This window comes from Anoplopoma fimbria, chromosome 21, assembly GCF_027596085.1.
Source record: "Anoplopoma fimbria isolate UVic2021 breed Golden Eagle Sablefish chromosome 21, Afim_UVic_2022, whole genome shotgun sequence".
Classification (NCBI taxonomy): Eukaryota; Metazoa; Chordata; class Actinopteri; order Perciformes; family Anoplopomatidae; genus Anoplopoma; species Anoplopoma fimbria.
Genome location: NC_072469.1, coordinates 16,010,637 through 16,032,058, shown reverse-complemented (window position 1 = coordinate 16,032,058; position 21,422 = coordinate 16,010,637). Strand labels below are relative to the sequence as shown.

The 21,422-nt window shown below is 41.1% G+C and overlaps 1 protein-coding gene across 1 annotated transcript in view; it reads left to right on the top strand.

Moving 5' to 3' along the window:
* The first annotated feature begins 7,502 nt into the window (after positions 1-7,502).
* The window catches only part of ahrra (aryl-hydrocarbon receptor repressor a), a 59,185-nt gene continuing 45,265 nt past the window's right edge, over positions 7,503-21,422 (top strand). The window contains 3 exon segments of the mRNA XM_054623255.1: positions 7,503-7,570; positions 9,592-9,683; positions 9,686-9,772. Coding sequence (XP_054479230.1) covers positions 7,509-7,570; positions 9,592-9,683; positions 9,686-9,772 — 241 coding nt within the window. The 5' untranslated portion in view covers positions 7,503-7,508.

The following is a 21,422-nucleotide window of genomic DNA, read 5'->3' as shown; positions in this document are numbered from 1 at the left end:
TACTTGTGTAAGTTGTGTACTGGACCATGATTGGCTTCCGAACTTTATGTTGTCACGAAATAAACTACATTCACAATGGATTGGACATCCACACAAAAGGTGGTGGATTTCCCCTTTAGGGTTAACACATTCTGCACAGTGAAGTTCAAAAATAAGTAATTTTTTTGAGTGAAGGGGGGCTTTAATGAAATACACATTTAGTATAATACACCATTGTCCAAGTTGGCTGTAGTGTTTTTGTTTTTTAAAGCAGCTGAGAAATGTGTCGGTTAAAAATGAGGAGTGATTAAAACCGCTTTCACCAAAGTTCAGAAACATAGACCATCCCAAAACACAACTAAATAGCAACACACTGGCGTTGTTGAAATCATTATTGATGACCTGGATATAGACTGGCCCGACAGGCAGGCGACAGGGTTCCTGTAGAGTTTAATGAAAAGCATCACTCAGTGCAGGAAAGCTTTCCTCTCCAGGGCTGTGGCAGATTGAGTGTTCAGATGTACAGTCATGTGTGAGCTGTGCAAAAAACTGAAGGAGAGAAAAATCCATTTGGAATATATTAACATCGCTGTGGCATGTGCGCGGCAAATGGAGTGACTCATTCAATTTCCTACCAATAGATTTCATTCGCATACGGTTTTGGTTGGATTGAATAACATTTATCTTGTTTGTAACTGTCAATACAGTAGTCATGCAGTAGAGCAAGGAACAAGGGACATAGATCATGGGTGCGTTAGAGAGGTGATGTAGAAACTGACTCAGAAAGACGATTTCTGTAACCAATACATGTATTTCTTTCAACCTGACCGTACTTTTAATTGCCCCTGCTACTGGTTAGACCCTGAAAGACTGAGCCAAGATGTCTGCCTCATTGGCCGAAAGTGGTCTCCTGTCTGTGGTTAAGCGGGCTGACTGAAGGAACCTGAGTCTCTCTGAGTTAAAGCCGAGGTTAAGATCCCCTGAAGAGATACATTTTCACTTAGTTCCCAAGCTTCCCTATAGCAGTGTCCTCAACAGACACACTGAGGACAGTTTCACTCAAAAATAAACCTATGTTGTAAATAGGACATAATATACTTAGGCGCATTTAGTCTTAATGTAATAAGCATAAGAAAATGTATTATGTTGCCAAAACTGTCAAATGTTAGGGAACATCTCACAAATGCAGAAATCTTGAAAAGTAATTTGCTTAAGATCATTTACCTAATTTAATCTGTTTTTAAAAGTACTGGAACAAGTGACATTATCCTAGTACAAGGTAGAAAACTGTAAATTATTTTACCACAGTGACTCATTTTCATCGGAAACAAGTAAACTCTCCCCCAATCGGTGTCACCTGTTAAAAAAAACTAACAACATTTTTGGATTAAGTACTAAACTTAATGAGCTGTGGTGGGGCTGAACACCACCAGGTGTGTGCATGGAGAAATGTAAAAGAAGTGACTTGCTCTCTGCCAGCAGTGACACATTTTGCACAAGTTGCCAGATATACTCTATTTCTCCGGCGTTTAGGGGTTCCATTGCTGTGAAATTCTCTGTGTGGCCATTGGCCTCTGGCTGTACAAGCCAGTGCGGTTTTTCAGATGTGCATCACCTAGGGCAATTGCTTTACTACACTGTGTGTGTGTGTGTGTGTGTGTGTGTGTGTGTGTGTGTGTGTGTGTGTGTGTGTGTGTGTGTGTGTGTGTGTGTGTGTGTGTGTGTGTGTGTGTGTGTGTGTGTGTGTGTGTGTCCTGTGATGATTGGTCCCGCAGACTCTGTGATTTAGTGGGGAACAGGGATTGCAGGATTGAGCCCTCTGGAGCTCTTATTTTACACTAAGACGTGCCAGCACTTTAACACATCCAGCAAACTGTACACGTTTTAAACATTGTTAATCAAAACTAAAGTAAATCCAATAAGCAGCATGCACAGCCATCACAGGCCTTGTGTATTGTTTGTCCAAACAAACAGTTGCTGCCTGATTTCACATCAGCATTCCACTGTCAACATTCATCCTCGCAAACTCATTTTGCTCGGAGGATTTCCCAGCATCCTAGGTGTTACACAACACTGTGGCCCCCTTTTGACGTCCCTCTGTGCCCATCTCTTTTTTCGCTTAACAAACGCAGATAGAAACAGATCCACAGAAACAGGGCAGAGCAGATTACAGAGAGCGTAGAAGAAACACAACCTCCCTCCATCTGACCCTTGTTCTGACCACAAACTGAACTTTGCAGAACCCAAATCCAAATGTCAACAAAAGATTATCCCCACAGAGTCCCGCAACACAGTTCTCCCTCTCAAACCGATTGACAGAGCGGACACGTGGCGGCAAAGCACGAGTTTGAAGTGATTTTTGTAGCTTTCGGCTCCACTGGGTGATATTGCCTTCTTGTGTGCCACCAGCAAAACACATATATGCTCAAAACCACTGAAATTGAACTCCACAATCTTTCATGTTACTATAAGCTAGAACCAAATGAAAAGCTAATCACTAATATGATCAGTAAAAAATAAATGGAGTATTAATTTGCTTACCTTTCTTACCTGATTGACAGAAAATCTCATGTTGAGAAAATATCATGTTTTTTTTATTTACACCTCATTACACATCATCCAGATTGTGAAGAAATACAGTATTTTACAGAAAGAGGAGTATCGCAGCTGTTGTATTTCAAAGTGTCTTGGTTCGTTTTTTACTTGATTTGCTTCTAGGAGTGTGCACACAATGGTGCATCACATTTGGCTTCCCATTTTTTACTCTGGCACATTGTAATTTACTTGACGATAGGTGCACACTTTTGAAGCATTTATAATACTCATCAGTCCTTTAAGCTCAACTACGTCAAGGCTTTTCCGTGTTTTGTAAAGCCCTGTTATGTGTTTCAGAATTTTACAGCAGTGTAATTCTGGATCATTCATGAGATCTACACTGACACATTTTACAGCAGTGTAATTCTGGATCATTCATGAGATCTACACTGACACCTGCGATACTTCCCAGTCGATAAGTTGTGTATTTTTACACATTTTAGTAGATATATTTGTCAAAATATTTTGTGCATCTTAGGCGTTTTAAGTCTGATGTTTAATTGTGTCCTGGATTTCAATTTCATAGTCTTATGGGATCAAAATAGATCCACAGCTTGTCCCCAAAAAGCCCTCCATCCGTTCAAACGTGGTATTAAACACTTTAAGGTCAGGGTGTGATTGTTTAGTCCAGCATTAGTCAAAATGAATGGATTTAAACAGTTGCACTATTGTTTTTGCATGACGGAGTACGCATGTGTGTGTGTATGTGAACATGGACATAACAATTACCTGCTGTCATGGATTATACTTTGGCTCCACAAATCCTGACGACAACATCCCTGCTTTGAACTCTTCCCCCCTGCTCAGTTCAGGGTCATTCGTGGCTGATGTCGTCACCTCTGTTGGCCCCACCCATGATCAAAATTTAGTCCAACAAACTTAAATTCAAGCATATTTTGTCAAATTGTTTTCTCAAAGGAGTACAACCGCCTGTTTCAAACTTGTTTCCACTCGTTAAAATTGTTAGCTGTACTATGTGTTAATTATGTTTTAAGTTATCTTTTCTAATATCGACCATCCCATAAATGATGAATGTCCATTAGTCTTGTCGTGTCACTGCTCTGCACATCTCCTGAAATCCCACGGTGACGCTAACGCAGACATCTTAATCTTAATCAATGAAAGATACACTATTGCAGCTGGCAGATGGCTTTCAGTAAGTCCTATTTGGCTCTGTGGTCATTGTTCTGAAATGTGTGTTAAACCACACACACACACACACACACACACACACACACACACACACACACACACACACACACACACACACACACCTGCTGTAAGCACACATACATGCACTCACTCACTCACGCACACACACACACACACACACACACACACACACACACATGGTCGCGTGCAAAGGTCTGTCCCAGCAGCGTTAGCAGAGCTTTAAGCCTGAGCTAATCTGGTAGGCAGTAGGATTTGCATTGATACTAAAGCTCCCCGTAGCTTTAATGGCAGCCACTGACAGTGTTAACGGGACCTCTTCAGATCCCCAGCTTCACGTACCACGACAAATAAATCATCACCCCTGATGGATACCTTGATATGTGACTTTAGACTGTCTTGCTATCTTTAAATATTTCGATTTTACAGATATATACTGTATGTGATGAATCAAATTAAGGAAAACATTTGTTTAATCATCCAGGCTTTGCATTTGTTTAATGTAATAGTAGGTCAAATCTAAATGCTGGATATGCTCAGAACAAAATTTTATTTAAGTTAAAGTTTACCTTTGATGTTTAATTTTGAGAAAATTGACTATTTTCTAATGCAGCCCTTCTAGATATTATTGTTAGTAGCATTATTTACATTACATTACTTACAGTCAGTAGTATATTACATATCATTCACCCATTCACACACTGATGACAGGCTACCATGCAAGGTGCCACCATCAGACTCTAACTAACATTCATGCAACATCCAGTCCACACCGATGGCAAGCCTTCAGGAGCAACTTGGGGTTAAGTGTCTTGCCCAAGGACACAAGGACACAAGGACACATCGACTGCTGAAGCCGGGTATCGAACCACCGACCTTCTGATTGGGGAACTACCTTGCTCTCCACTACGCCACAGCCGCCCCTTATTATTATAAGTATTGGTTACACTATTGTTACACTATTGTTTTTATTTGTTTCTGTTCGCTCTCTTCCAAATAGATACGATAACAGATACTACTTATAGTAGTTGCCATTGTTATGCAATTTAATATTTATTAGCCTTGTTGGGCTATCAGGCAATTCAATTAGCAAACGTAGAAATGTATATGAACAATCAACCATCACCACCTCCGCCTTTAAGGGCCTTTCTATCATGGTATGTGTGGAACAACACCACCAAGGGAGTTCTCCTCTACTATGTCATCTTTATTTAAAGACGAAAATTGTATCGCAGTCAGAAGCTTGCATGATTTACTTCACATAAATACACAATAAGCGATGTGTATTCCAGTGGTGTACTGGACGGATGGTGGTTTATGAATTTGTACACTAGGGTGCACTACAGTAGACTGCCACACAAACTACATACTGTGCATAAATTCTGACTATCCCCGTTTTGGTTTCAGTGACAAGACATGACATAAGACGTGGCATACTTTATTCGGTTAAAGTTTTACAAGCAACCATAAAAACAAAAATGAACATTTAAAAATAGGAATACAAATAATTCCTTTACATTACATTACATTTACATTACAGTCATTTAGCAGACGCTTTTGACTGTAATGTAAATGTAATGTAATGTAATTTGTAATTTACTAACTTAAAGTATACAAACAATGGTGATGGTTACTCATTTGGAACAGATCACGTAGGGTTTTTTTTCTCTTTTAAATGCACCTAATTTTACATTTCATGCATTTTTTTATTTACAACACCACACATATTCAGTCCAGTCATATGAACAATGTGCAAGGATTGATGACGAAAATCAACTTAAACTGATAAAAGCATAAAACATTCACAATCTAATGCAATGATTTCAGGACCGTTGAAGATTCAGGCAAACCAAGCCTGCACGAAGCCTCCCTTGTAGGCCGTGTCTCTTTTACTGGCGTTGTATCGTTTGATTGATCAATTACTAATTAAATCCAGAATCACAAATTTACAAAAAAAAATCCATTGCTGTCAAAACAACCACATTGTAGGAGCACTTCCGGTAATAATAAAACGGTACACACGAATATATATTTGTGAGACCTACAGAAAACTAAAATACATGCTTTACAATCATATCTAATAAAAGTGAATTGTCTAGCCCAGCAACAGTCAATTATTACACATTACTGCGAGAAAGCTGTTAGATCCGTGACACATTTATGCTTTTGTTTTGAAGGCGTATTTATCCTATTTCCGGCGTAAACATGCCTTCTGCCGAACTTAATGCAGCTGTCAAATCAGTCCCGGAGAGCCAACTTGACCCTGAAAGCCACATCCACTGTATTCACTATTCGTTAAAAGAAGGCCAGTCCCGTCCATCGTAGTGTTATATTCAAGTTCAGCAGGTTCTGTTGTAAAAATGTGTGTTTGTCTTTGAGGGGGCCGCTGTAGCCAAAGCCTCCGGTCCGTGAGTGCCGTCGACCGCGGTGAGCTCTGGTGTGAGTCTGGAGATGTGTGCTTCGGCTGCTGCCCTTCGCGTGTGATCCCTCCCCTCTCGCTGCTCACAAATGTGTGTGTGCTGTGCGCGGCTGCAGGCTGGGGTCGGGCAGGGCTGCTGCTACTTTCATGTACTCCTCGTAAATATACAAACTGTACACGCATTAAACGTATTTATGTCCGAAATACATACCTAATTAATACAGATAGCAGATGAACGCAGCGTGGTTTTGTCAGGGGCGTTTTAAAAAATATTTTCGTAGCCTAAACCAAACAAGCTTTGGCCACAGGATAAATAAACCATGCTTGTAGCCAGTACTTCACAATGTTGCATAGGAGGATAACCTACCCTTCAAAGTATGCAAAAATTGGTGCCACAATAATAAAAATAAAAAAATCGCCATCCAGTTCTTAATATAAGACTCTATATATAAAAGCAAAAAAAATATAGGAGGCCCATATAAAGATTGAAAGATCGTAATTCACATATGCAGACAGTACCTGAAAGCGGCACAGGCTAATCCTCGCGTGTGTGTGTGTGTGTGTGTGTGTGTGCGTGCGTGTGTGTGTGTGTGTGCGCTCTCGCTCTCTGTTTGTGAGGCAGAGAGTTGCGTGCGAAGAGCTCGACATGTCATTCAGAGGAATCCGCCACCTGAAACGCGAGGAAGTGAAGGCGACTCAATTGGGTATAAAGCATCAGCCAACATCTGCCCCGAGCAGTGCAAAGCTGATGAAAACATCAGCTCGGAGCTCATTCAGGACCGTTCCGATTCATTTTGTTTCCCTTGGATTTATCATTTGGCATTAACCGAGTCGGTGCACTCAGGGAGACGCATCTCTTTTTTTCTGCACTTTAAGTGAATGTGACCCCACAGCCATCACTATACTGGAATTAACTGATATCCCGAGGGATTTGGGGTCAGTGCTTTTTTTTTATTCTTTTGACGTTTATGCGTGTTTTTATTTTAATGCAAAACATTATAATGTTACTGTTTTATTTTTTAAGTGATCCGGCTTTTGCGAAATATTGATTCGATAAGTTGCACCAGTGTGCTGTACCTAACTATATGGCAGTTCTTACTGGGTTATTAACATGTCATATGCCACAAATCATACCTTGCTAATTAACACCGACTAGTTTGTTTAGATTTGAACTAGAGCTTAATTGGATTTAATTTTATGCATGCACGGATTAACTGCATTTCCCACAAAAAAAACAACAATAATGCATCTGTGATCGCTCTCTGTACTACATGTGTTCAGCTTACGTTAACGTGCTCTCTGTCTCCTCAGCAGCGCACCTGTTACCTCCACGGAGCGCGGGACCATGATACCTCCGGGAGACTGCATGTACGCGGGCAGGAAGAGGAGGAAGCCCGTCCAGAAACAGTTAAGGAGCGCGGTTGAATATGTTACAATATTTGTGTTTCATTTATACTTTACACAAACGGTTGCACGTTGTTGTTGTTGTTGGTGAAGTTACCCTGCAAGTCAGCCGGGTAGTCTGCCATTAAAAGCAGCAGACTACCCGGCTAACTTGCAGGGTAACTTGCACTCTCAACCTTCTGATTTGGGAGGAAGTTACAGAGGTGTAACAATAACGGTATATGCTTCAGTTGCTATTGGCATTATTATAAAAAAATAATGTAGCACAGAAAGACAAAACATAATAACATAACTAGCAGTCTAGCGATCACAGCACTCTTACTGCACACATAATATTAATAATATATAATAATATAGCCTTTATTGTACCTGGGTTATTTAATTGTAAGCCTCTTACTCCTCACCGTGGCTTAATTTAACAAATCTCTATGTGTATTTGCCTCCTTGTTTCCTAATTATTGTCAGTGGACTAGCATTTAGAATAAAAAGTGTTTTATTTTTCTTTACTTTGCATGTGCATGGTTTTACCCACAGGCTAAGGAGTCAATCATGTGTTTGGTTGACAGTGTTTTAGCCGTTCATGTTTTTCAATGTAGAGGACAGTAGTTTTTGGGCCATCTAGTCAGCTGATGTCATGAATAGTGAGTAGGTTATATAAGATTTAGGGGAGGGAAGTGGTTATTTAACAAGGCCTGTGGCATTTATAAAGTTTTCATGTTTTGCACCGCCTTTGCTGCTGATCTGAAAGGAAGTCTTTGCCACATCAAATCAATACTGTCTGTGCACTGGACAGAAATAAACTTGAATTTATAGTCTGCTGGTCCATCCACAAGATATTTTAGGACTTTGTTTAATATTGAAATAACACGGTTGTTTTGATACCTTTATTTCCTCCGGAATATTGTTGAACTCACAAGTGAGTAGTAAAGTAAACTTAAGTTTAGCTGAATAATCCGATCAAACCGGAACATTCAGATGTTTGTCTTTCTTAATGTTTTCCAATAGTATATATATATATATATATACATATATATGTGATTTTTATTAATCTGCCGGAATATTACAGAGTACAATCATTCATGTAGAAATATTCTGTCCGTCTGATCAGAAACTCTCAGCTGTGGAAATAGGAGCCGACCATTACATGTGAGGATCATGTTAAATTCAGCTGGTAACGCTGTGGCAACCCATACTAAAACACACAAATAAATCTGTGCCTAAGGAGCATTTATATGTTATGCGACACTGATAGGGATAGTGCAACAAGTCCAATACCTAGAAAAGTGGAACAGTCACAGTGGCTTTTAGGTAAATAAAGATATATTAATATAATGTAAACCTACAGGATTTATGGCAGCATTGAAATATATTCTGCAGGGAAAGAAAAAAAAAGTCACTTGTTTCGTCTTGTTGTACAGAAACATTTTTCTACCAAATAACAACACAAATCATTGTGGTGTATTTTGGGGAAGGCTGAGTAAAAAGGAAATACAGTTAAGAGATAGAGGGACTTGTGCAGACTAGTGTGGTTTATTTTGTCATATGGCTGTACTTTGGTTGGAATGGTGCTGTGCAGAGTCAGACAAAACATGATTGATATCTTTCTAAGGAGGAAGGAATATTAAACAAAAACTACCAGGTATCTCTTTGGAAAGCATTTCTTAAAAATGAATTCATACCAAAACTTTCTTTAACAGTTTGCTGCCTTGTTTTCACATTGATAAAAAAAAATGATAAAATACACAGTTTTATGAATCAGACATTGCTCCATTTATGTTTTTTGTTTTTCTTAAGATACATTACATATAAGGTTTAGAATTTAGAAAATGTTTATCACTTTTAATTATATATATATATATATTTTTTTTAAAGTTTGTCCTTACTTAAACAAATGATTTAGTCGAAACTAGTCTTACTTTACAGCTGAACGCATGACTTCTGATGATCTCAAGTCCATCCCCACACCGTCCCCATGCCCATTTAACCCCGTCTATCTCTCTCCCCTCTGCCCGTCTCTTCATCAGGAAGCCGTCCTCTGCCACTGAGAAAACCAACCCGTCCAAGCGGCACAGAGACAGGCTGAACGCTGAGCTGGACCGGCTGGCCAGCCTGCTGCCGTTCCCCCGGACGTCATCTCCAAGCTGGACAAGCTGTCCGTGCTGCGCCTTGCAGTCTCCTATCTCCGCGTCAAGAGTTTCTTCCAAGGTAAGAAGAAACTACATTTGTGGTGGCAGGTGGAGGCGCTGGGGAGTTTGCTTTGTGTGTGTTTGTATCTGAGTTCAGAGGGAGTTGTGAGTTGATATGTCTGGGGTTAATTGTGGGACATTTGCTGCTGTAAATTGGCTTACAGGTCAATGTTGTCCACCTCCGATACATTTTATTATAAAACTGACCCACTAACAAATGTGAAGTAAATCTAAGATAGGATGATATATATTTATAATATTAGAAGCAGTAATAGTAGAAATAATAATATCCTGGTTTCAGTGGAAAATAAACTATTATATATTTTGGAAATTATCACTTTAAAGATATTCCATATAATTACAAAAATATTGCCTTATAAAGATGAAATAAAGATTCCTTAACCCCAAACCATATCAGTCAAACTCTTGTGCTGAATGGGTAAGAATCCCCTCGGCTTTTGCATTACAGGAGGTTTTCTTTTCTGCGTCATGCCATGTCATGCGTTAACTGACATAGCAGAGAATGTGTCTCCTGCTTCGTCTCATTCTCCCGTGTTGAGTCAGTGTTGATGGTTTCTGTGTCTGTGATAGTGTCACCATAGATACGAGGCATTGTTTGTCTGTTCACCCTCCCCAACTTCCTATCACCAGTTGTTTGTTGTAGCTGCATGTAATTAAAAGGTATATTAAGGCCCACTCTGGTTTCCCCCCCCTCCCACCATCCACTGAATGCCTCCCCTCCTCTCCTCGTGTTGCTCCACAATCCACTTCAAATATTCATGGGCCGCTTCAGAACATATTCCGTTGCCGGTGGCCTCGGCGGCTGCCTCATCAGCTCACAGGCTACTGGCCCAGCTGGATGTGACAGCTCTAAGAGGAGAGGTACTTTTTTTTATATAAAGAGCAAAGAATAAGCATCTTCCCTCTGTATTGCCAGGGAAAATGCTGGTGATGAAGTAGACGGAGGATGAAGTGAAGCTGAAGGCGGTGGAGAGAAGGCAGTATAGAGCGGTCATGTTAGGCTGATTGTGTTTCTAGTCCCGGGGGGCTGAAAGAAAGTCCGAATGGAAAGCTGTTGTCTTTGAGATGTCGGCAAAGACATTTGTACAGTTCTGACCGGCTGAAAGTTTTTTCAGCCATCACCTCTTCGACTCTTCATGGCTCTCCTCTTTAACCTTCTGTTCCTCTGATCCTTGCAGCGCCCCTTAATCTCCATTATCTGCTGCCTTGGCTTGGCATGGCACCGAACAACTGGCATCCTGTCGGCCAGATTCATGTAACTTGTTCAGTTACTGGTTTTACCCCGAATACTCATGTAGCTTAGCCATCATGCAAAGTTGCAGTACAGGTGCTAATTGGACTTATCAAAGGTGCCTTTCCCCGGATAAGGCATCACGCAGAGATAAAGACCACAACCGCTGCCTCAATGAAGGAGTGCGAAGCGAGAGAGAATGGAGAAGGTGTTGAAAGGTGTGTTGTAAATATGTGGTACAGTTGCTTGCATATTGTCTGACAGTGCTAATAGCTTTCTGTGCTCATCCTCCAAGGTGGTTAACGCCATCGCATTTGCGTTAAAGGTGGCATTTATCGGGGAAATATTTCTATTCCGAACGCTTTAAAAGTGTATTAATGCAAAAGCCTCTATTTGTTTGCTCCAACACTGCTGGATGCCTTGTTATCAGTGGCAGTAGTGACCAGCTAAGCTGGCTTTTAATGCTACACTAATGAGATTAATCAGAGTGGAACACGATGGATTTGGTTCCGTATACAGCTCTGCCCTCCCTCTCTCACTGGACTCTCAGAGTTTTTTCCCGCTGATATTAAAACCTGGAGTGTGACCAGAGCTCTTCTAGAGGAATCTAAGATGAGCAACATGCACATCTCCACATCCTTCCTGTGGCTTGGAACAACAGTCATAACATATTTTTTTTAACTTCTCTTTCAAACACTGAGTCATTCACCGACAGCATGCTATGAAACCACCTTAAGTTTCGTTTGCATTTGTAAATTGTTTTATAGAGATGGAATGAAGACTTTTCTGCTCACACTGATGCTGTTCTCCTTTTTGTCCACCGGGGGGACTGTGTGAAGTTGCTACGCAGTCATGACTGATTTCCATTTCAGTTAGTTGTGATTGAGTGGCTACAGGTTGGACTGTATCATTTGTTTTCTTATTTTAAAACATAGATTAACTGACTTGATATATCGTGTGGCAGGTGTTTTTAGGAGGACACTGAGATTTTACTGGTCGTCTCTGTTGCGTGACTGCTCAAGGGTGGGGCAAAGTGAACAGTATGTACCTATGCACTTTATGCAAATACACCTCTAGGCCGTGTGTGTCTGCATGCCTGTGTGTGTGTAAATAAAAAGCGACACCAGACAGAGAATCCCTTCAGCCAGTTTCCCTTATTCATCATATTCCATGAGATTCAGCTCCGAAGTGTTTACGGGCACAATGAGATACATGACCTGAGATGACTCCATGTGCTATATATATAATACATTTTTATTTCCCTTATTATTTTTTAATGGAATGCTGTTTAGTCTGCCAGGAGGGTGAAAATGTCCACTCGTAAAAATACACATTTTACAAGGATGTATGACATGTAACTATCGTGTAACATGTAACTAAGTATCGTTTTATATACAAATAGTATATAAAACGATACTCATATTCCAAAACTCACTATCCCCATGGCTGAGAAGCATTTCTATGTGTTCAGATGCAAACGGTCATACACTTTAAATTTCTTGCAGTTGAACTATAAAAGCAAATTAAGGGACAGCCTGGACAAACTTTTGTCCGTTAGAAGTGTAAAGTGATGCAGCTGCCACAGTTATCCCCAGTTGAAAAAGTCCTCCACAAGTCCAGGGGCCCCTTCAAACAAATAAATATATATTTTAAATTCCAAATCATCAGTTCATAGCCTAAGGACTTTGTCCCATTTTTTTTGTATAATTCTCATTTTTGGTCAGGGAATCTTTATTCTCAGCATTTCGAGGCAGATGCCCAAGCGAGTAGGATCATGTGAATGTGTGTGTGAATGTGTGTGTGTGTGTTGACAGTCAGCAGGCTGCAGTTCCCTTCTCTTCAATGTTAGGTCTCTGTAATTGCTGAGCTTGTTAAATATTTACCCTCAGGATTAACTATCCCTCCTCCTTTGTCTTTCTGCCCGATTGCCTTTAATTCTCCTCCGGTCTGTTTTGCGTGATTGTGTTTCACTGCTTTTTGCGTCATTATTTGAAACTAGAATTTAGCTTTGTTTCAAATATTTAATTAGGTTGCCGCCATACTTTCAGAAGGGATCAGGTAAATAAAGGGAAAATATTATCTTATTAATTAATTTGTATTATAGCCAAGAATCTGACTGGAGCTTTTTTTGTTTTTGGTATTTCACTGGATTAAAAGGCAATAATGATATCTTGTAATATAAATGATGTGAGATCAGCGTGTCGAGGAAATGTCACATGCACCTTCACTCCTTCCTTTCCTTTCTTTCTGTGTTCCTAGTATGAATTGAAAGTGGCTCTAACAGAGAGAGCAGAAGTCAACAGGGCTTGTGATGAGAATCAGATGGGAGTTATAAGGCAGAGAACCTGGAGACCACATGATTAAGGACAGATCCTCTTCCTTAACATTCAGCCTAGTGCATTGCACCGCTCTAGGCTTGATATCAGTTGATGTATTCCATGCCAATGCATCAATATTAGCTGCTGGCATGATATGCATCTCATGAGATCTAACGTGACGTTGGCGTTTTCTTTTGTAGGTTTTGTTTGGGTGTAATGTGGTCACATCCTTGGCTGGTATGCAGATCGCCTCCCTCTCAAACTCCCTGTGTCTCTAATAAAGCAGAACACCTTCAAACAAGATATCTGTGAGAAAAGCAAATGAAGTAAAGCATTCAGGCTTGTGTCCGGATCAGCAGTTCATATCCCCAGAACAGCTGGAAAAGTTTCCCTTGTTGTTATTGGAACCGAGCATGGCTTTACATTGACATTAAACCACTGTACAATGTGTTATATGTGTGAACGTTGTGTGTGCGTATTGTCACTTACCGTGGTGGTTATTCTGACTGTGTGTGCGATGACGTGTGATAGATTTTTACTTTGACAGCGTCTGTCACCATCCCAGCTCTTGACCCTCGTGGCACTGCGATCAGATTCCCCATCATACCCATCGGCACTAATCCATATGTTTATCTAATTGACTGTTTCTACCTCTCTCTCTTTTCTCATTGTCATTCTTTGTATCACATACAGGAAATGGTACCTTCATCTCTTCACCATCTTAAGATTTTCTTATAAGGGTTTAGTGATGTGAATCGGGTTGAGAAGCTACATTAAATGATCTAATGAACTGTCAAAAGAAATCGTGAGAATGTGACCTGCTGGCAATTTCTCTTTCTCTTTTTTTATTGCGTGTTTCCCCACTTTTGATTTTATTTCGCTTCCCGAACCTGCCTTTGTACTCTTATACACATTTAAAGTTAATGGAGCAGGAGAAGGAGACACATTCTTTCAACTGTTCCTGTGTGATATTATTTCACAGTTGCTTTTCAGCCCAACTGACGGCTGTGTCTCCCCTGTCTGATGGATTGGAAAAAGTGTTTGCCTTCCTTTGGTATATTTCCTGTACTATTGCTAAAATTCTTCATATGTATCCATTGCAAAATAATACATAAACCCAAATCATTCAACACACTATAGACAAAACAGATCCTCCTCTTTCTTTTCCTTCATTCATACTCTCTCCTGCATAGTTGCATTGTTTTTTTGTATTTTTTGATTCTCAAAATAGACCTACACACTGACCTCAGTGAGACATCATCAACCTGGAAACCATCTATATGACTTCAGTGCTGTAGTGCTTCGCTTTCAGTAAATGATCCAACCTAAAAATCATTACTGTCTTGCAGTACATCACAACAACCCCCTAAAGTTACCATCAAAACAATATCATGCCCAAATATAAATGCCTGTTGTGTAAATGTATCCACATCGCAGAAAGGTGTATTTATAAGTGTGTGTGTGTGTGTGTGTGTCTGGAAGTCAATAATGAAAGCCCCACCTTCCCTCATAGCTGTCAGTCCAGTCAGGGCGTTGCCAGGGTATGGAACACATACACACACATACACACACAAACACAAACACAAACATGGACAAACAAAATTTGATGATAGACTCCAGAGTATAACTATCAATGCCAAGTTTGGTATCTTGACATGCCGATTGCCTCACTGCTACGCGAAATCCATACAACAGTGCTCAGATCTGCGCTGTATATCTGTGTCGCTATAGTCTCTGAGCATGTGCAAGTCGGTTTCGGTGTGTGTGTCTGTCTGTCTCTAAATGCTGGGTGAGCTTTTAATAAAAGAGGAAGAGAAAGGCCGCAGAGCCCGCAGTCTCACGACAGTCATACGCCACTTGTGACGTCAGCCAGCAGACAGGAGACGGTTTTGTAACCAACCCGCCATCGTGCAATAGAAGAAGGAGGAAACAAGACAATAATCAGTCTGGATCCATCTGCCAATTTTAAAAGTATAGTGTGGTTGAATGGCCCCTCAACCGGACAATTTGTGTTAATCCTTTTCATGAGGAATCTGTGTCAAATCCAGTCAATACATGCACACATCATTCGATTTCCTGCAGCGCGATACTTGTTTCTGAATGGAGGGGGGGTTGAAATGTGTATCAGGTCACATTATAGACGGACTTTGTGTTTACTAAACTCTCAGTGACCCCACACTTTTTCCTTCTGCAACCCAAAGGCAGACAAGACTGTAGAGCAAAGGCCAAGACAAATCAGCAAGCTGCATGGACTAAAAATGAAGTGAAAAGGTTCTGCATTAGAAAGGTCAGGATGTGGTCAATTCACTGTTGTTTTGAGGGTTTTTTTTAAGCAATATGTCTTCGCTCTTGAAATTTCTGGTGAATCGTAGACTGCGACCCACAGTTGTTTCGCATTGATACATGTTGCCGGGTGATAGTTGGCAGCTTGTTCACCTTCTCTTGGACTCCTAAAGTCGGTTCCAGTATAGATCTGTGCATGTTATTACCCTAAACTTATGCTTGAGCCAGTCATGTATTTTTTTTGCTCATCAAAGCGATACTGTAGTGAAACATTTTGTTAAATATGGTTATTCACTTTCGTTAGATGAGGAGATTGGTCCCACATATCACAAGCTTCGTCCAGTAGTCGCCTAGCTTAGCTTAGCAAAAATACTTATTTACACTTAAGTTTTGGTACAGATAAACAAATTACATATAACATGTTAATAAATTAGCTTTTGAGGTGCTAGTAGGCAGATTTTGTTACTTTTGGACACAGTCAGGCTAGCTGTTTCCCCCTGCTCCCGGTATTTGCGCTAAATTAAGCTAAGCTAACTACGGACAAAAACCCTTGGACGGGTTGGAAGATCCACTGTTTAAATAGTTATGCACATTGCATATTTAGACAGAGTAAGCGTCCTGGTTACTTCATTCCAAGTATTTGAGCAGATTTTCACTTGTTGAATGTAGGTTTCACACTTCCCATTTACATCTTACAATTTACGTTCTTAGTGACTTAGTATATTTATGTCCAAAACACTAACACAGCACAAAAGGTTTAAAATGCAGAACGATTTATTCTTTTTTTTTTATTTAACACGGCTGTAGACAAGCTGTAGCTTGCCGGGGGACCTGTTTGGTTGACCTGTAGCACTTGTATCATGCCCTCTCAGGTTGTGACTATGCACTGAGTGCACAGCTCATTAACTCATTTGTTACATCTGTCTATACCTTTTTTGAAGTGAACACTAAAACTCGCTGAAGGTCAAAGCCTTTGACCTTTTCATTCGCCCCTGTTGTTTGGCCCAATCACACTCTAATAGAGGGATTAGTCGATAGAAATCACCAGGAATCAGTTAGACTTCTTGGGTAATTGGTATCAACTTGACGAGCTGTGAATCAATGCTTACATGCAGATTTCTTGATGCCTTGTTGCAGAGGGGGTTTGGACATTTGTGTCTTCCAGCACGCACTGCTGCAAAGCCAAAGGGATGCAGGGACTTCAACCCGTCAGCCCATCATATCAGTTAAATGTCATATGTCACAACAAGCCTGAAGACAGTTACAAGTAGACTGGCGAGCACTGTTCTAGTGTTTGTGGCACGACATCTCCAGTTCACCTGGGGCTTGTACGTTACAAGACTTTTACATTACGAGTAATGAAAGGTGAGTGGACATAAAGCGGGTATTTGAGCTTTCGTGATATTTTTCTCTCTCTCTCTGTCTCTCTCTCTCTCTCTCTCTCTCTCTCCCTCTCTCTCTCTCTCTCTCTCTCTCTCTAACCAGCTCTATTGCCAGCAGGTCACATTCTCACGATTTCTTTTGACAGTTCATTAGATCATTTAATGTAGCTTCTCAACCCGATTCACATCACTAAACCCTTATAAGACCTCATGATGTGTATTGATTAAGAGCATCCAGGGAGCTAATGGATTACAACATCCTAAGCTGTGTGTGCGTGTGTGCTGTTGAAGCAGGGAAAATGTGCTCTTATGTGTGATTATCATCATCAAATGGGGGGTACAGATTCACCCTGTCACCCCATTTCATTCATTATTTGTCGTTTTTCTCTTCTTTTTTTCTGTGACCATGACTAACACTCCTGTCTCTTTCTCTTCCTCCCTTTCCCCTTCCTCCCTATGGGGTTTTGCTCTTCTGTTTGTTTCACTGACCTCTGTGAAAGAAAATCACCTCTCATCTCCATGTGCTTCATGAAGAGTGCGTGATCAGGCTAAATGCCAGTGCTCAGGCTTTTCTCCTTCCTCTTTCCTCCTCATGCGATGTCTGTAATTCCGTGCTACGGGTACTATATACAAACGTAGATGTATGGCCGCCTAATACGTTTCCAGTGTAAATGTTAATGTGTTCTCACTGTTATGACTTACCTAATACCCCGGCTCAGGGTCTTATCATTCCTGTCCTTTATTTTGGCATGCTAAAACCCTGTTCATTTGTAATAGGTTTATACACTAAGGTAATATGCTTACATTGATGAAACGATTTTTTTAGATTCAGACAATCTTTGTGTATACAGTTTAACATATAATTTGGCCATTTTCATACTAAAGATGACCCGTGATTGGGTCAATATCACAACATTGGGTTAACTTTACCCTGGAGCCATGGGTAGAACCATTGACAATGGGTTGTTTTGACCCAGAGTTATTATATATTAGTATTTATTTAAAATTTGTAACGGTTTTAAGATAAAACTAAAGCTTTTTATGTCTAACACTGGGTCAAAACAGACATTTTAGTTAAGGATAATAAACGTACAGTAATATAAAAAAAATACCACAAACACTGGGTATATTTACATGTATATGTATGTATATATTTTTTATATATATCAGTATGTGTGTTTGAGTATATTTCCTATATTGAGCTAACATATAGTCATTACCTTCCCAATGGCTCCATGCTAAATTGCACATTAGTTGCATGTCGGCTCACTCTCCCACCCTCTTGCATGTATGTTTGCCCCCTCTGCAGTAATCAGCCACACAATAGCTGTTAACTAGTGCGACAGGCCAGCCACGCTAATCCCTTGTATGTGTCGAGAACCATGAATGGAGAAGCCGCCTTCTGCATTTAGGATCCTCATAGCTAACTCATTAGTTGCTTGAATCAAAGGCATGACACTGGCTTTGTCCCTGCCTGGCCTCTCGTGCCACAGACGCTGAACTCGCTTGAGTGGAGCCGGGCTCTGTTGTCCTGGGGAGCCAACAGAGACCCCTGGGATCACAAAAGGCCATAAGTGAATTACTCAAATCATTGCCGAGGGGGGCCCCCCCTTAGACGCTAACTGTAACAGCTAGTGGCGTCCGCGCAGCAATGGGAGGTGTGTTTGTGTGCGAACAGACGGGTAGAGTGTGTGTTTGAGTTTGAGTGAGTGTGAATAGACAGCCAGGACTCATGCAGAGTGAGCAGAAGCCTTTGTTGGCCCAACACTATTGTTGGAAGCTGTCTTGTGTAATTACTGCCACAGCTACCGCCTAGCGCGCTGCTCTGCCCGAGCAAGGAAAGCTCAGAGGGAAAAGGAGGGAAGCAACAAGCGCACCGAAGCCCCTGGAGCTTTAGTTGATAATCATATTATGGAAGCACTTTAAGCATGCAGGGGTGCTAAAAACAAGCTGACAAATCCCAGCTGTTGTTTTACATAGTTTATAATATCATGGCATTCAATCAGAGAGTGCACATGCAGCAAGTATATTTAAGAGTGTGCAAACTGTAGTTAGTCCACAATGGTAATGATATTGGCAGACACATTCCTTATCACAAACATTTGTTCTGCTGTTGGTTTGTTGTGCAGCTGTTCTATTTTTGTAAGCACGCCACTCTAGCACGCTTAACCTCAAATACAGCCCTTTTGGCTTGGATTAACTAATTTCACATTGCCAGTTTATATTCATCCCCCACACAGCAAACAAATAGACTTTGTTGAGCTCCATGCAAACATGCAATATGGCTAACAGATTCAGGACTGCCCAAAGCCACATTTTGAGAGCCCATTTGATAACTCATTAAGCCATAGAACAGGCCTTGTTTTATTTGTTGTGGCATGTGGGCACTTCTTCTCACAAACAGCTTCCTGAGTTGAAGAAAAAAACGTTTTGTGACTGTTGTATGCATAATATGACCAAAGAAAAAGCTCTACATGTGGCCTTAATTGGAATTACAATTGCCCAAGTAACCAAATCAGTAGTAGAATCCAAGTATCAGATTTTGTTATTGTCAAGCTTGCCCCTCTGTTGTGCCGTTCGCATGCTTGGGAGACAGTCCACAATGAACTGATTGATGACACGACATAGATTCACTCCCCGAGTGAACACCAAAGGCCTATTAGCTACAGCACAACCAATTTAACATGGCCACCCGCATAAAAAGCTCACTGGTGTCAGTAATGCGATCTGTTGATGGGTAAACCGAGCGGATGGAGAGACTATTCACAGTGGCTGATGAATGAACTCAGCGACTCTGCGGCTCTGGCACGATGCTGAACCGCATCTCACAGAGACAAAACAACAGCAAAGTATTGGTTGCGAAATGGGAAAATTGAATTTCACAAACTGCATCAACAGACTCAGTCAAGGTTTTGTAATCTGTGTCTCATTTGTCTCCAGTGTTTATGAAATTCGTTCTGCAACCTCACCTGAATGCATCGTGATCATGGACTGTGATACTGTGAGCTTGACTGCAAAAAAAGGGTGAAATCCTCAAGATATTATGGCTTTAACCTGCAGACATTCAGTGTAAATACCAACGCTTAGTTGAGTGATGGAATGAATGCAAAGGAACTGAAGCATAAGCCTTTTATAAGCACTATTACTGATGGTGTTTGTTCTCATGCGTGGCATGACATCCACAAATACTACATGACATCAGGTTGTGTCCGTACGCTGGAAACACGGGCGTACTATACACCAGACTGTTTGTTTTGTCTGTCACCCCCATTTATCTTAATTGAAGCATGCTTCAGTGTGCAACAGCGGCCCGATCCCTGCTGTTGTTCCCTAATGTAAATCGATATGTTTCCATGCGGTTGGAAAGATCACTAACCAAAGGTGGCATCTGACCCGATACAGCTCAATACGCTAACTACCGTCAGCCAGATGAGGTCCCCTTTCATCAGTATCTGATATGGGAAAACAGGAGCACGTAACTCGCCCGAGTAAAAATAGTCCTTCAGATCATGTCATATAAATTTAGGCTTACTTGGAGGAGCTTCGGTGGGGAATAGCTTTTTTTTTTCAATCTCAGTAAGAGTGTGTTGTAAATCCATCATGCAAATCTAACTGACACTGAACTAAGACATATTGCCGTGCAGGCTTTACATTGCAAAACATGTATTTGAGTGAGAATGGGCCAAAATAAGGCCTATTTGAAGATAGAGAATGTGACGTAAGAGGATGTTTAAAAGGGTTTATGTGTTTCTTTTATTGGCTGGCAGGCCTCTGCTGCACTCGGTGCACCCAGAGCAGTCTGAACTCCAAATGAACTCCTGCTCTCTGCTGAATTATCATCGAATGAGTGAGCCTGACAAAATATTTTTAGGATGGAGAGAGACGCAAGCAGAGGGTACAGCTAGAAGGAGAGCGGGCAAAGGCAATCTCATCACACATGCACACACACACTTTTGGGCGCCGCAAAGAAAGACAAGGGGAAGTCAAACATCAGTTAGCGGCAGCAGGATGGTCTCTGACTTGACAGCGTCCAGGCACATTGTTAAAGAGGGACAGCTCTGCAGGGGCAAATGTCTCACCCAGGCAGCCAGGTATCCAGTGAGTCAGGATGGCCAGAGTGTGTATGTGTGTGTGTGTGTGTGTGTGTGTGTGTGTGTGTGTGTGTGTGTGTGGGGATTGACTGAGATAGAGAGACAGAGAGAGGCATGTGCGTGACTTGTACTTGGCTCAGTCCTCCAGCCCCCCAGGCGTTATTTGTTAGCTAGGAGAAAGAAGGGTATATCTTAAGTGTTCAACAGTAAACAGAGCCGCAAAGAGGCCCGAAATGCTCACTGGGATTTAGTTGAGATGTGTGAATTTGTGCGTGTTTGTGCATGTGTGCACTGCAAAAAAAAATGATGGGCAGGGCAAGGGATTTCACCTTGTCTCCGATCA